General features: G+C 34.1%; 2 protein-coding genes across 2 annotated transcripts in view; one reads left to right on the top strand and one right to left on the bottom strand.

The window, feature by feature from the left end:
• LOC113521811 (hillarin) overlaps positions 1-13067 on the bottom strand; it is an 87887-nt gene that overhangs the window by 5984 nt on the left and 68836 nt on the right. Inside the window, exons 5-9 of the mRNA XM_031909908.2 lie at positions 3503-3619; positions 2541-2740; positions 1502-1724; positions 657-883; positions 165-383 (exon numbers count right to left, since the gene is read on the bottom strand). Of these exons, the coding sequence (XP_031765768.2) occupies positions 165-383; positions 657-883; positions 1502-1724; positions 2541-2740; positions 3503-3619 (986 nt within the window). The remainder of the gene's footprint in view (positions 1-164; positions 384-656; positions 884-1501; positions 1725-2540; positions 2741-3502; positions 3620-13067) is intronic.
• On the top strand, positions 7024-9630 carry LOC113521631 (probable methylcrotonoyl-CoA carboxylase beta chain, mitochondrial). Its single transcript, XM_026907223.3, has one exon. It carries the CDS (start codon positions 7098-7100, stop codon positions 8769-8771), a length of 1674 nt encoding a protein of 557 aa, XP_026763024.1. The 5' UTR covers positions 7024-7097; the 3' UTR covers positions 8772-9630.

Genomic DNA, 13067 nt, shown 5'->3' with positions numbered 1-13067 from the left:
ACTGAGGCGCCCTTAGGCAAAACGCCCTGGTGCTTCATTTCTACAAACTTGAATAATATTTATTTACAAGAAATTTGCTTTTCAATAACTGTTTTGTGCTTTATGAGATGTGTTATAAACGTTGTTGCGGGTAAAATCTAGTTACTTTTATTTAACAAACCAACCTCAAACTATCACTCTTGCCCCTGTTGCCGGGTTTGGGTGCGTCTTTAGCGTTGACCAAGTGCCTGGCGCCCCAGTTGCACTGCACGAATCGCCAGGCGCCAGCCACGTACACCGCGTTCCACGAGTTGCGGAAACGGTTGTCCTCAAAGCGAACCCCTGGCTGATAACCGGCCGACTTGCTGTACCCTTTGATGACCACGCAGTGAAGGCCTGCGTAACTGTAAAAATATTCTTTTAAAGTGGTTTTTTAAGAGGATGAAAGTTCTGGATGCGTCTGTATTCTTTTGTGGCTTTCATTTCATTAAGATTTTACAGAAAAGTACATGGTAATAGAAGTTTGTAAAAACGTGGCAATTTATTTGTTTGTTAGTTTTTTTTTTACAATAGAAAACAATTGGAGTTAGTTATCTAGAAAATATCTCTATCGTATGAAGTAAACATCCTAAAAGTTACTATAAGTATAGAATAAAGCTAAGCTAGCTCTAACCAACCTGCACAATCTCTTAAACAGTACATGGTAACTCTCAGTGCCGTGTTTGATGCCTCTTAGTAAACCGAGGGGCGAGTCGCCTCTCAGGTTGTCATCGAACTGTATGTTATTGAGGTTTTTGACTGTGATCCAACGGAATATGGTTCTAGCCTTTTCCACATCTGTAGCACATCTGCCTACAAGTTGCCGGACTAGATCTGTGAAGGTTTTTTGGTCTTCTTGTGCCACCTGTAAAAAAGTATTTATTTGATATAGTTTTACGTGACTTTTCTGATTACCATTGTGCTACCATTGATTATACATGATTCAATGGCAGCACAGTGTAATTTTTTCTCCGGTTTAAGAAGGCAGGAAGATAGATAGATAGATAATTTATTTGCATTGCTACTACAGATGTAATATTAAAATAAAAGTAAAAAAATACTTACAGCACACAAATAACAACAAACATATACAGTAGAAAGAGATAATAGAATGCATATACAAAAAAAAGCAAAATATATAAAACAAGTAACAGTTTTCTTCTTTCATGCATGTACCATAGCAACACAAAATGGTTAAAACTCAGTTTATTGTTTTGCCCTCAAAAGAGCAAAACATTGATATTCTGTTGTGGAAGAAATCGACCTTAAATTAATAATTGTTAACGCGTTTTTTTTATTTGTACGCTATTTGAAAACTATTCACTAAAACTGTTCACAGTTTTCATATAATATGTATATGTCAGTACACAGCAGTGCGGCGTATGTTTTTAACGCCTAATAACATTCTGCGGCTGAGAAGAAATAGTACCAGATTCCATTCTTACTCTGTAAAAACTTTAGAAGTTTTTTGTTTTAATCTTACCGAAATAGCTATCTTGTCAACATCAGCAAACTCCGCAGGATCAGTGTAGATGTGGAACTTGGAGACTAGTGGTGGCAATGGTGCTGGGGCCCTGGCGGGGTATGGGGGCGCTTCCTCTCCGTCCAAGTATAATGATGAGGCCGCCATGTACTCTGATCGTCTCTCTTGTATAAGTTCCATCATCTCATGACTTTGCTTTTCGACTAGTGCGGCTGTTGCTGCCCTGCAATTAGCAATAATTAATTTTTGTGGTTTTCATATAAGTATTCTCTATAATTTGTAATTAATTTATTTATAAACAAAAGGTCAACGTAATTTTGTAAATTTCATCTCTTGTCTTTCACCCCTTGGTATTTCATTTTACCATTGTAAAGAGTAAATGAAATATCTACATGTTTTCTTAGAGGTACGATGAAATACCAAAGTGTTGAAAGATAGGGGATGAAATTTCTTCAACATGATCACTACGTTTATAAACAAAAACCTTCGAAGCTAGTATGTATATATATATATATATATATATATATATATATATATATATATATATATATATATATATATATATATATATATATATATATATATATATATATATATATATATATATATATTTATTGCATTTGAACAAAAGATACAGCGATTAGTTTAACAACTTGTTAGCAAGGGTAGGCTTATTTCTTAAAAGAGATCTCTTCCAGCCAACCCAATGCAGCTACAGAGAAAATAATAGTAACATTGACGGGAGGTATTAATGGGAATGTATATTTTACCATATTTATACCACTATAAAATATGGCCCTGAACACAATTCTAGATCAGATAGTCGGAGTTCATTGCTTGGGCAAAGAAAATAAGAAACAAATAATAAAAAAAAATTTTAGCTATTGTCGTTGTATGTTAACGTAAACAATAACGTAAAAACTAAGGAAATAATAAAAAAGTAATCATTCTTATTAAAATCTTATAAATGAAATTACGCATGAAACTTCAGAAATACAGTTTATAGAAACATTAATTTTAAGTAAGGATTCAATTTTACCTTTCATGCTCCAACATCTTCCTTGTGAGACTTTCTTTCTTCTTGTCTCTTCTTAGTGTCATGTTCTTCTCTAGATCGGCTCTCTCTTGCTGGTGCCGGAGGGTTAGTGCGCCGATCTCAGCGTCTGGTCTTCTCTTTTTAACTTGCATCTCTTGTTGAAACCGGTTAGTTAGCCTCTCCAATTCGCGCTCCCACTCATCCTAGTGATTATACCATAACAACCTATAAGATTTCATTGATAGATGTTTTTTATGAAATTCAGACAGACAAGCTGACGGTTCACCTGATGGAAAGTAATAACCATCGCCTGTATACAACCATGAGCATCAATTGTATAATGTGACGCCTACGTTACTTTTCATGCGTTGCTATTTCTTAGGACTATGGTGTTATGCCTGCATATCTTGCAATTTCACTGCCAACCCTTTAAATCGGGGGGAAAGAATTTTTAGTAATGTGGATTACTAGTCCCATTGCTAGCAATATACCCTGTCAGGTCGACTTCCACGTGGTTGCCCTTGGAAATCATCGTGCTGAATTCCAGGTGGATTTATCACGATGGGTTAACTGATTTGCCTTTTCATTCTTACTAATCATCACTCACTGGTTCCCCGCCAGCGTATACCGTTAGCGCAGGTGGGGTTACCGTTCCATTATGAGCCATTATAAAAAATATCTTTGGGCTATCCCATTTTTTCAAATATAAACACAGCCAGATTGATGAATGTGGAAGAAGCGAAAGAGGTTTGTTTGAATCGAAGCATTTGGCGTTCCATTGTTTCTGCCTACCCTAATGGGAGACAGGCGTGACAGATATGTATGTATTTAAACACAGCCACGCGAGCTCAGCTACTAAGTGGTAATAATACGTATTAAGATCCTATATACTCATACATATGATTGCATCATATGTATTAGAAATATTAGAGTTACATCATATTTTAAAATATTTCATGAGTTACCTGAATTTCTTCTCGTATTCTTCTGTTTTCCTCTTCGCGATGCTTGGAGAATTTCCTATACAAATCGTCTTCCTCCTGTCGGTGTTTCATCTCCAGTTTCGTTTGTTCATCACGATCCTGTGAACAATGAGGAGTAGATTCGAATCAGAATGTGGCAGTTTTCTATGAAAACTAGTGTTGTTCCTGAAGAATTAAAGCATATAGATGATACCATCAATACCATCAGTTTCTATCAGGTAGGCCGTTAGCTTGTTTGCTATTCAAAGTCGCATTAAAAAATACAGTGATATAGGAAAAAAATATTTTTAATTGCAGACACAAGCAAAAGCAAGAAATTGCTAGTGAAAGAAAGATCTTTATTATAAGATTTGTATAAAATATCCTGGTTTACAATAATCAGTCACTTTCCATCAGGTGGGCCGTCAGGTTGTTTGCCATTCTAAGTTGTATAAAAAAAAAAACATACAAGTTATGTTACTCCATACAAAAAAACACTGTTTTAATCACATGTTACTAACATTGCAGTAAATTGTATCGATTCCAAAAAGTGTTTAAAAGAAAATATTGTGTGCCGTGTGCTCTCGACACAGAATGAATCACCCCTTCCTTTCCTGTGGGTGTCGTAATAGGTGAGTAACGAAACGTAATGGTCGAGAGATGAGCAGGTCCTTCTTAAAACATCAGCATGGCTGCAACTGCGGTTGTCAACACGCCTGCCAAGCGTAGCAACTACTGGCAAAACCTTTCTTATGGGGGAGACCTATGTTCAGCAGTGGAGAATTAATGGTTGATATGATGATGATGATTGAGCAAGATAAAAAAAAATATTAGAATTGAGAACCCGAGAGAGAATATAATAAAATTGTAACTAGACGATGTTTGTACATAAAAGATACCTAAGATGTATTTAAGAAAAATTGATGTGAGGGTTTAGTAAGATTAATAGAACTTACTTACTAACTAACTTAATATAAATAACTTAACTAGCTAATTATTTAACTAACTTAACTTAATATAACTAACTTAATATAAATAATATTATTTAAAAATAATGCTATTATTTAGTATTATTTTTAATTATTAAACAAAAACGAAATTGGATGTGATTTTACAATTTTAATCTTGATACGTTTAAGTACTTATATACTTTAAAAAATCACGCGGCCGCAGTTGCCAGTAAAAGCCAAGGCAGTAAAAAAAAAATTAATAAGAGCAATGAAACTTTTGCGCGCCTAAAGATTATTTTCTTTATACATAAGAAAGAATTAAGAGTGCAAATTTCTTTGTAGGCAGCAAATTACAGTAATTGAGAATAAATGATTTAGAATTCTATAACGTAATAATTCATGCTTTTATTATATTAATACGGTCGTTAGCACGGATTCTTTTCTAGTCATTCATTCATGTTCACCGCATTTTAGATTAGTGGGTTAATGGGCTTAGATTTTGTGTTTCGTTTCGCGTTAGATAATGATTGCATAGAATCATACTGCTTTTAGTGTTTTAATCAACTTCAAATAAAAGGTAGAAGTCTGTTAACACATGAAAACTTTTTGGTATTTATAATAATTTGAATTTAATAAAAAATAAAAAAAACAAAGCAAAGTGTGTTTGTATTAATTTTCGAAACATTATCACCGATATAATTCTTATAGGTGTGGCGTATTACTGGCCATCATAATACGCCTTTTATCACGTCGGGGTCACCAATTAAGAGAAACGGATTGATAATAAAAATGCTTAAATATTGTAGTTTTCTTTTATCACGTCTTCATCGATAAGAAAACAAAGACTAATAATGACAGAATTGTAAAAACATAAGAACAATAGAAATATAAAAATATGACAGACGGAATATGATGGCCAGTTATATAAAAGGCGCCACGCTACATAATCCAGGTATCTGTTAATTATTTTTGGAAAGATTTTAGTCTTTGACGGATAATGTATCTAATTTTTATATGCAAGTTTTAAGTGTTAGTATTAAGTGAATGTAATAAATTATATTCATTTAAAATTAGTAAATGATAGATGATTTACTAATTGTTTCCCGCGGCTATGTCTGTGTGAACCAGTATACAAAGTATCTTGTGTATTAAGATATAACGGTGTACCAAATTTTATTCAAACCCGTCAGGCCATTTAAATCACCATAATGAGTAAACATTATAAACTTTCATATTTATAATATCAGTAGATTTTTTCTATTTTCTTATATTTTTAGTATTATCAAAGATTTTTAGTGATTTCAAAAAGAAAGAGTTTCTCAATTCGTCTGTATTTTTGTGTGTAATTTATACGATACGTTAGCCAAATTTACTAACATGATTTTGATATTTTTTAATCAAATAGGTTTACATATTCTGAGACGATTGATGCAGATTTTTTCTCAGTTGAGTAAAATTTACTTTTTGACACGCAATTCTGTGTTCTAAATACAAATATTTAAAATCCCGTGTCTACGAAAATCGTCTTTGATGAATGAATTTGGTGGTACATTTTATTCGTTTAAAATAAGAGCACTAAGTTAGGCAAGTCTTTTTTTTTTGTACATAAAATATAAGAATAATAATTATACATAATAACTTTACAAGGGTGAACTTATTAATTTTTTCTTTATTGACCACATTACAAAAAAAAAAGCTATCTCTAAAAGAGATTTCATCCAGCACACCCAACATCAAATAAACTGTCAGTATCAATTATGTCTCGAACTCTCGATTGAGTTGCTGTTTTTTTTTCTAATCTACTTGTCATTAGCAGGTTATAACACCTGTCCTGCGTCATATGCAAGAAAGTGTCGCCACCTCGCGTCGGAGGAAAGTGAAACTTTTGAATTGTGTCGTTCACCTGTAGCTGTAAGCTGTAATGTAATCAGTAACTGGTTGCTATTTTTTTTTCTGAGTATACACATACCTCCTTCAACAGAAATGTTTTGTCTAATCGAATAAATGCTTTATTGCAGATTTAATTAATGTACGCATATACACAATTATATACGAATTAAGGTAAGTCAATTATGTTGTAAAATTAATGAAAATATTTCAATTTCAAGCAATTATGAGCAATATTTTTTTTATTGCAGCAGGCACATCAAATTATAAACTAAGGCCTGTACCTTAGTGCCTATATGAGTGAAATTGTTAATTGGAGTTACTTATACATTAAAAAAAACTAATTGTAAATGAATGTATTATTAATGTAAGTGAACTACATAACAGTATAAGAATTGATTAATTTTTTATTTTATACTACAGTACCACAAAAATTGGTACGATGTGATGAATCCGATTTATATTTACTTAAATTGAAATTTACATAAAGTTAAATGAAGTTACTTAATTGAATACAATTGATGTTGATACAATTGATATAATACTTAATTACATATAACGTAACGTTCATTTTACAGTCGTCATTGATGTTATAACATTATTTGAATAATACGTGTTTTTTATACACGGGGATCGGTTCGAAGCATACAATTTATTGTTGTGTTGCTTACTTGTATTGATAACGGTACATTATCGCCAGTGCTGCGGCAACGAGTCGCCGACCGGTCGTGTCTCTGTGTGCCATTCATATTATAACGAAAATGCTCAAAGTACTCAGGGGAACGCGGAGATTATACGTCCAATGCCGAAACAACAGCCAAGCCGTCGTCATAGGCAGCGAGCCGAACAGAAACGACCCATATTTCCAGGAGAATAAACTCAAAATGGACGAGCTGGTCGATGAACTTCGCCGGAAAACCGGTGAAGTTCTCAAAGGCGGCCCAGAAGATTCGGTTAAGAGGCATATTTCACGGGGGAAATTGCTCGTTAGAGACAGGATTAACCGGTTAGTGGACGAGGGCAGCGACGTTTTGGAACTGAGCACGTTGGCTGCAACTGATATGTATAAAGGTCAGGTGCCGTGTGCCGGCATCGTCACTGCTATTGGAAAAGTTCACGGCCACGAATGCATGATCATCGCGAATGACGCGACTGTCAAAGGAGGAACTTATTTTCCTATCACTGTGAAGAAACATTTGCGCGCGCAGTCTATCGCACAAGAGTGTCGGCTTCCCTGTATTTACCTCGTGGATTCCGGTGGTGCTCACTTGCCTGATCAAGCAGAAGTATTCCCCGATAGAGAGCACTTTGGGAGGTCTTTTTATAACCAAGCTAATATGTCAGCAGAGGGCATTCCTCAGATATCGGTCGTAATGGGATCATGCACCGCCGGCGGAGCATATGTTCCTAGTATGTCTGATGAGAGTATTATTATTAAGAATCAAGGAACCATTTTCTTAGCCGGACCACCATTGGTGAAAGCAGCTACTGGAGAGTCAGTGTCTGCGGAAGATCTGGGAGGAGCAGACTTACATTGCCGCCAATCTGGTGTCACTGACCATTATGCTATAGACGACGAACACGCTCTAGCTTTAGCTAGGAATGTTGTTGCTAATTTGAACTGGAATAATGAACAAAGAGCCAGAATTTATTCAGCAAAAATTGACGAACCAGTACATAATATTGACGATTTACATGGTATCGTGGGAGCAAATATACAAAGACCTTTTGACATTCGTGAAGTTATTGCTAGGATCGTTGATGGAAGCAGATTTCATGAATTTAAACAGTTATACGGGGAAACTTTAATATGTGGTTTTGCATCTCTTTATGGCCATCCCATAGGAGTAATAGGAAACAATGGTGTGTTAGAGTCTGAAGCGGCTTTAAAAGGATCTCATTTCATTCAACTGTGTGCAACTCGTAAAATACCGTTGCTATTTCTTCAAAACATCACGGGTTTCATGGTTGGAAAAGATGCCGAAGCAGGTGGTATTGCAAAAAATGGTGCTAAAATGGTAACAGCAGTTAGTTGTTTTAAAGGACCAAAAATAACTGTTATAGTTGGTGGTAGTTTTGGTGCTGGAAATTATGGGATGTGTGGGCGATCTTTTTCTCCCAGCTTTATGTATATGTGGCCAAATGCTAGAATATCAGTGATGGGTGGACCTCAAGCAGCTACCGTGTTATCTTTAATCGCTAAAGAGAAAGCGCTTAGGGAAGGCAAGGAATGGACTGATGAAGACGAAAGAAAAGTGAGAGCTCCTTTGGAAGCTCAGTTCGAGAGAGAAGGTATACCTTATTATAGTACAGCAAGATTGTGGGATGACGGAATCATAGCTCCAAAAGATACGAGAAAAGTCATAGGTCTTAGTTTATCGGCTGCTTTGAATGCTCCATTCAGGGATAGCAAATTCGGTGTTTTCAGAATGTGATTTAATCTAAATACATATAAATATATATTGAATAATTTTGTAGGTGTGTTTACGTTTGTGATATAGACATACAAGTGTCATTTTCGTCATATCTTATCGTAAGCAGATAAGACTGTTGTTAACGATTATTTGCATGTGTAACTGAGTTCATAAAAGTGTCTTTAAACGTTGAGGGTCTTTAAACCAATTTTAAATATACAAAAATTAATTCTTAAAAAATTATCATAATGGATTCAATGAGAGTGAATCTCGTAAGATAGACTGCTTAATATATTTCTGACTTCTAATTCGTAAAAAACTGTAATCAAAGTTTCTAATATTAATTATAAATTTATTTTAGAAATGCATCCAATTATAGAACAAAGTGGAGACTTTATCATTAAAATTTAAGTTTCATAAGTATTAAGTTTTTCTGTAAAATCGAAATATTAATTATATTAAATGCCAAAGCCATTATTTAGTTAAATAAAAAAGTTTAAAAACGTTTGTGTTAAATATCGGCAACATAAAATGTTGGTTACTATTTGTACTGAATTTATGAGGCAAGTATCTGGATCTATAAAATAAATGCCTGAAAAATTAAAATTATGTAATATCCACCTTAAACTATCTACGTCGTCGTCGGTACAGTTGAATGTTAGTGGGATCAATGGAATACTATTTATTGGTATGTTCAAGTTGGTCAGTTGAATTAATGTAAAGAGATCTGCCCGACCGGTCATAGGCAGCAATTGTATCGTTCGTAGACGGCTTTAGTTTATTTCCAAAGACTGTGTTATCTATTTGTAAGCGTTATGTTTAATTGTCGTTCCTTTGTTTAAAATTGTTTAGGATAAATAATATATTTTACATGTTTTAATATATTTTTTATTTGATTAACAAGTTTTATTTCTATCTGTATTGTATTATTTAAATTTATTAAACATTTATATATTTACTGGTTACTAAAGTTAAAAAAAGGGCCAATTCTGAAGCGTCATTTCTCTTAATCTATTCTTTATTGTAAGGACCAATATGAACTAAAGTACTAATAGATTTAAGTTAAAATTATTATAAATTAATTTATGATGGTCCATAAAACAATAATTTCGCGAAACTATCAAATTTAAATATTAGCTATAGAGATAAATTTAGGGAAATGAAGCTTTTGAATACCTCATCTGTGATTGCAGTCGTAAATATATTTATTTTTGTTTTATCAGCAATTAAAATTATATCATTTAAATCACAAAATATTATGCCATATTTATGCGATAACGTGAGACTATTATGTTATACTATTATGTCATTATTATTAATAATTTCGTCATTTTATATATTATATAATATATGAAGAACTTGGCGGCGCAGTTTAACATACTAACTCGGGGTGGAAGGGATTGTTAGTAATGCGGACTATAATTTTTTTTTATACAACTTAGAATGGTAAACAAGCTGACGGCCCACCTGATTGAAAGTGGTAACCGTCGCCTATAGACATCAGCAGTACCATGGACATAACAGAGAATACTGTTTCACCCATGATATCCCCCATGCGTTGCCATTCCTGAGGGCTCAGGTGTTATTCCTCTGTACCCAGTAAATTCACGCCTATCAGTCCCATTGCTAGCAATATACCCTGTCACGTCGGCCTCCACGTGGTCCCTCCTGGAAACTATCGTGTTGAATTCAAGATGTATTCATCAAGATGGGCTAACTGACCCGTCTTTTCATTCTCATCTATCATCTACTATTAGGTCTGTTTGTACTTACAAAAAAAAAAATTAATTATGTCAGTCCATTGTTCAGTATCCACCTAAAGTAACGGTATAGAATTTCAAGAGATATTCAGATATGTTTTTTTGTCATCGGGTTAATGTTTTTTAATAGATTTAAGAATTTTGCATCTTTTTTAATATAAGTTGGCACAAAGTAGCGACCAGTCTAACAAACAGTGCCATTCGATCCAGTGGTAATAAATAGAACTAACTCGTAATAGTTTTAGTACCTAAAACGCTCTATAGAGGCAGGACTGACATTTATTGTTGTTCATTTGCTAAATTTTAATATTAAAAAATGAGAATTCATAGCAAATATTGTGCAGTTATTGTAGTATTAATTTTACATTAAGTTTACAACATCAGGCTTTTGAAGGAAAAGATTGTTAGTACTTGGAGTATTGGTTCCTGATGCTAGTAATATAGAGTATATTACTAGCATCAGGAAGCTATAAGGTAGGACCATATGGAAGACAGGTCGTCTTCAAGACAACCTGTCTTCCATATGGTCCTCCTGGAAACCATCGTGACTAATTCCTAGTTAATTTGCCATAATGGTCCAACTGACCTGACTTCATCATCATCCTTTTACCACTCTCAGTACAGCTATTATTTTTTAATCAGTGAAAGTGCGATGGCAGCCTCGACTGTGCTGTATGATAGGTGAGGATGATAGGCCAGATCCATCGTTATGAATTCTTAATTTCTGGTGAATTTATTGGGTTTTAAGGGGAACCGCGTAGATCTTTAGTATTTATTACTAACAATCTGTTTTTATAGGGGAGAAGGAATATTAGTAATGGACTCTAACAGCCCCATTGTTAGCAATGTACCCTATCAGGTCGACCTCCACGCGGTCCACCCTTAAACCATCATGATTGATTCTTGTAAAATTCGTCATGATGAGCTAAGTGACCTGCTTTCACTCTCACTTATCATCTCTCACTGGTGCTTCTCCAATGTACCAATAGTTCAAGCAGGGTTACCATTCCATTATCCACTTCCAAAAAACTATTCTTTCTCCCGATGGCCCACTTTTTTGTATAAGCGAGTGTACCATTCCATTTTCATAAATAAAAAAAAAAATACTAGCCATACAACAGTACAAGCATTGTAAACATCATGCAAATTAATACATTGACCCCATCATTTTAGGCTGAGTTCAAGTTTAACAATAGATAGCACCACTCACTTTTAACTGGAGATTAGACTGGGTGACAAGGTCAGAACGTTAGTGGTTTTATACCTAAATGTATCTATAAATTAGTGCCTATTACAGGAATTAAAGAATATATATATATATATATATATATATATATATATATATATATATATATATATATATATATATATATATATATATATATATATATATATATATATATATATATATATATAGTTGCTATACTTCTTTGAAACGGCTTAACCGATTTTGGTGAAATTTTAATATATCGAAACCATCGTGCTGAATTCCAGGTGTATTTATCACAATGGGCTAACTGACCTGCTTCTTCATTTTCACTTATCATCCCTCACTGGTGCTCCGCCGGTGTATACCGATAGCGCAGGCGGAGTTACTATTCCATTACCATCCATAAAAAAATCTTAGTATTTATTAGTAGTAGGATACTTTATATGCTGTTTCACACAATTAAAGTTGCGAGATACCTATAGTTTGTATTATTACTAAGAACAAAAATTACATAGGAGTGATAAAATTGTCAATTCACAGCAGGCTAGTGTATAGAAAATGTTAAACGGCCGTATAACCCTACCAAATTCAGATACAACCTGTTTCCATACTTTCTAGATAAACTATGTCGAATATGTAATCTAGTAATGTTAAATTAGTTATAGAAAATGTTTGATATGTCAAATAGTTGACATATCAAACATTTTAACAACTGATGTTGTATCTTTCATCCTCTTTTTACTAATTATATTTGCATAAGAAGAAAGGAGGCAACCATATGATTTGCAATTTTTATTTTATCATTCCCTCTATGTAATTCCTTGTTCTTAGTATTATTATATGTTTTTATCGATTTGAATCGATATATCGTATAAAGTCTATTCGGCCAGTAGTGTAACGTGATGTACCGTTCGTCTTATTCATTTAAGTTTTACGCTTTCCAGCCGCCACGCTGGCCGCGTGCGCGTTGTTTTTCTACATTGAATTCTTCACAAGAAAATATGTTAGCAGCCAACAGATTCTATTAACAGAGTTAATTGCCGATATCTGTTTATTGCTGGACGACGGCCTGTTTCCGATAATAATCACGGCTAACGTGAACGTGATGTGTTAGTTCGGATAATTGGAGATTGTACGAGAATGGCTTTAGGGTGCAGGAGTGTAATATTTTCCATGAAACTTTGTTTCTTTTTATGCAACTTAGAATGGCAAACAAGCTGATTGAAAGCGAAAAGTGGCCCACAAGATTGAAAGTGGTAACCGTCGCCTATAGACATGGGCAGTACTATGGACATAACAGAGTATACTGTTTCGCCCGTGATACCCCCCATGCGTTGCCATTCCTGA

The sequence above is a fragment of the Galleria mellonella genome, unplaced genomic scaffold (assembly GCF_026898425.1).
Source record: "Galleria mellonella isolate WM207_F2 unplaced genomic scaffold, CSIRO_AGI_GalMel_v1 utg63, whole genome shotgun sequence".
NCBI classification, from domain to species: Eukaryota; Metazoa; Arthropoda; class Insecta; order Lepidoptera; family Pyralidae; genus Galleria; species Galleria mellonella.
The sequence above is the reverse complement of the archived record's forward strand: the minus strand, read 5'-3'. Positions and strand labels throughout refer to the sequence as shown.

Excerpts from the sequence above, each read along its gene's own strand:
- LOC113521631 (XM_026907223.3), top strand. The coding sequence starts at position 7,098 with ATGCTCAAAGTACTCAGGGGAACGCGGAGATTATACGTCCAATGCCGA.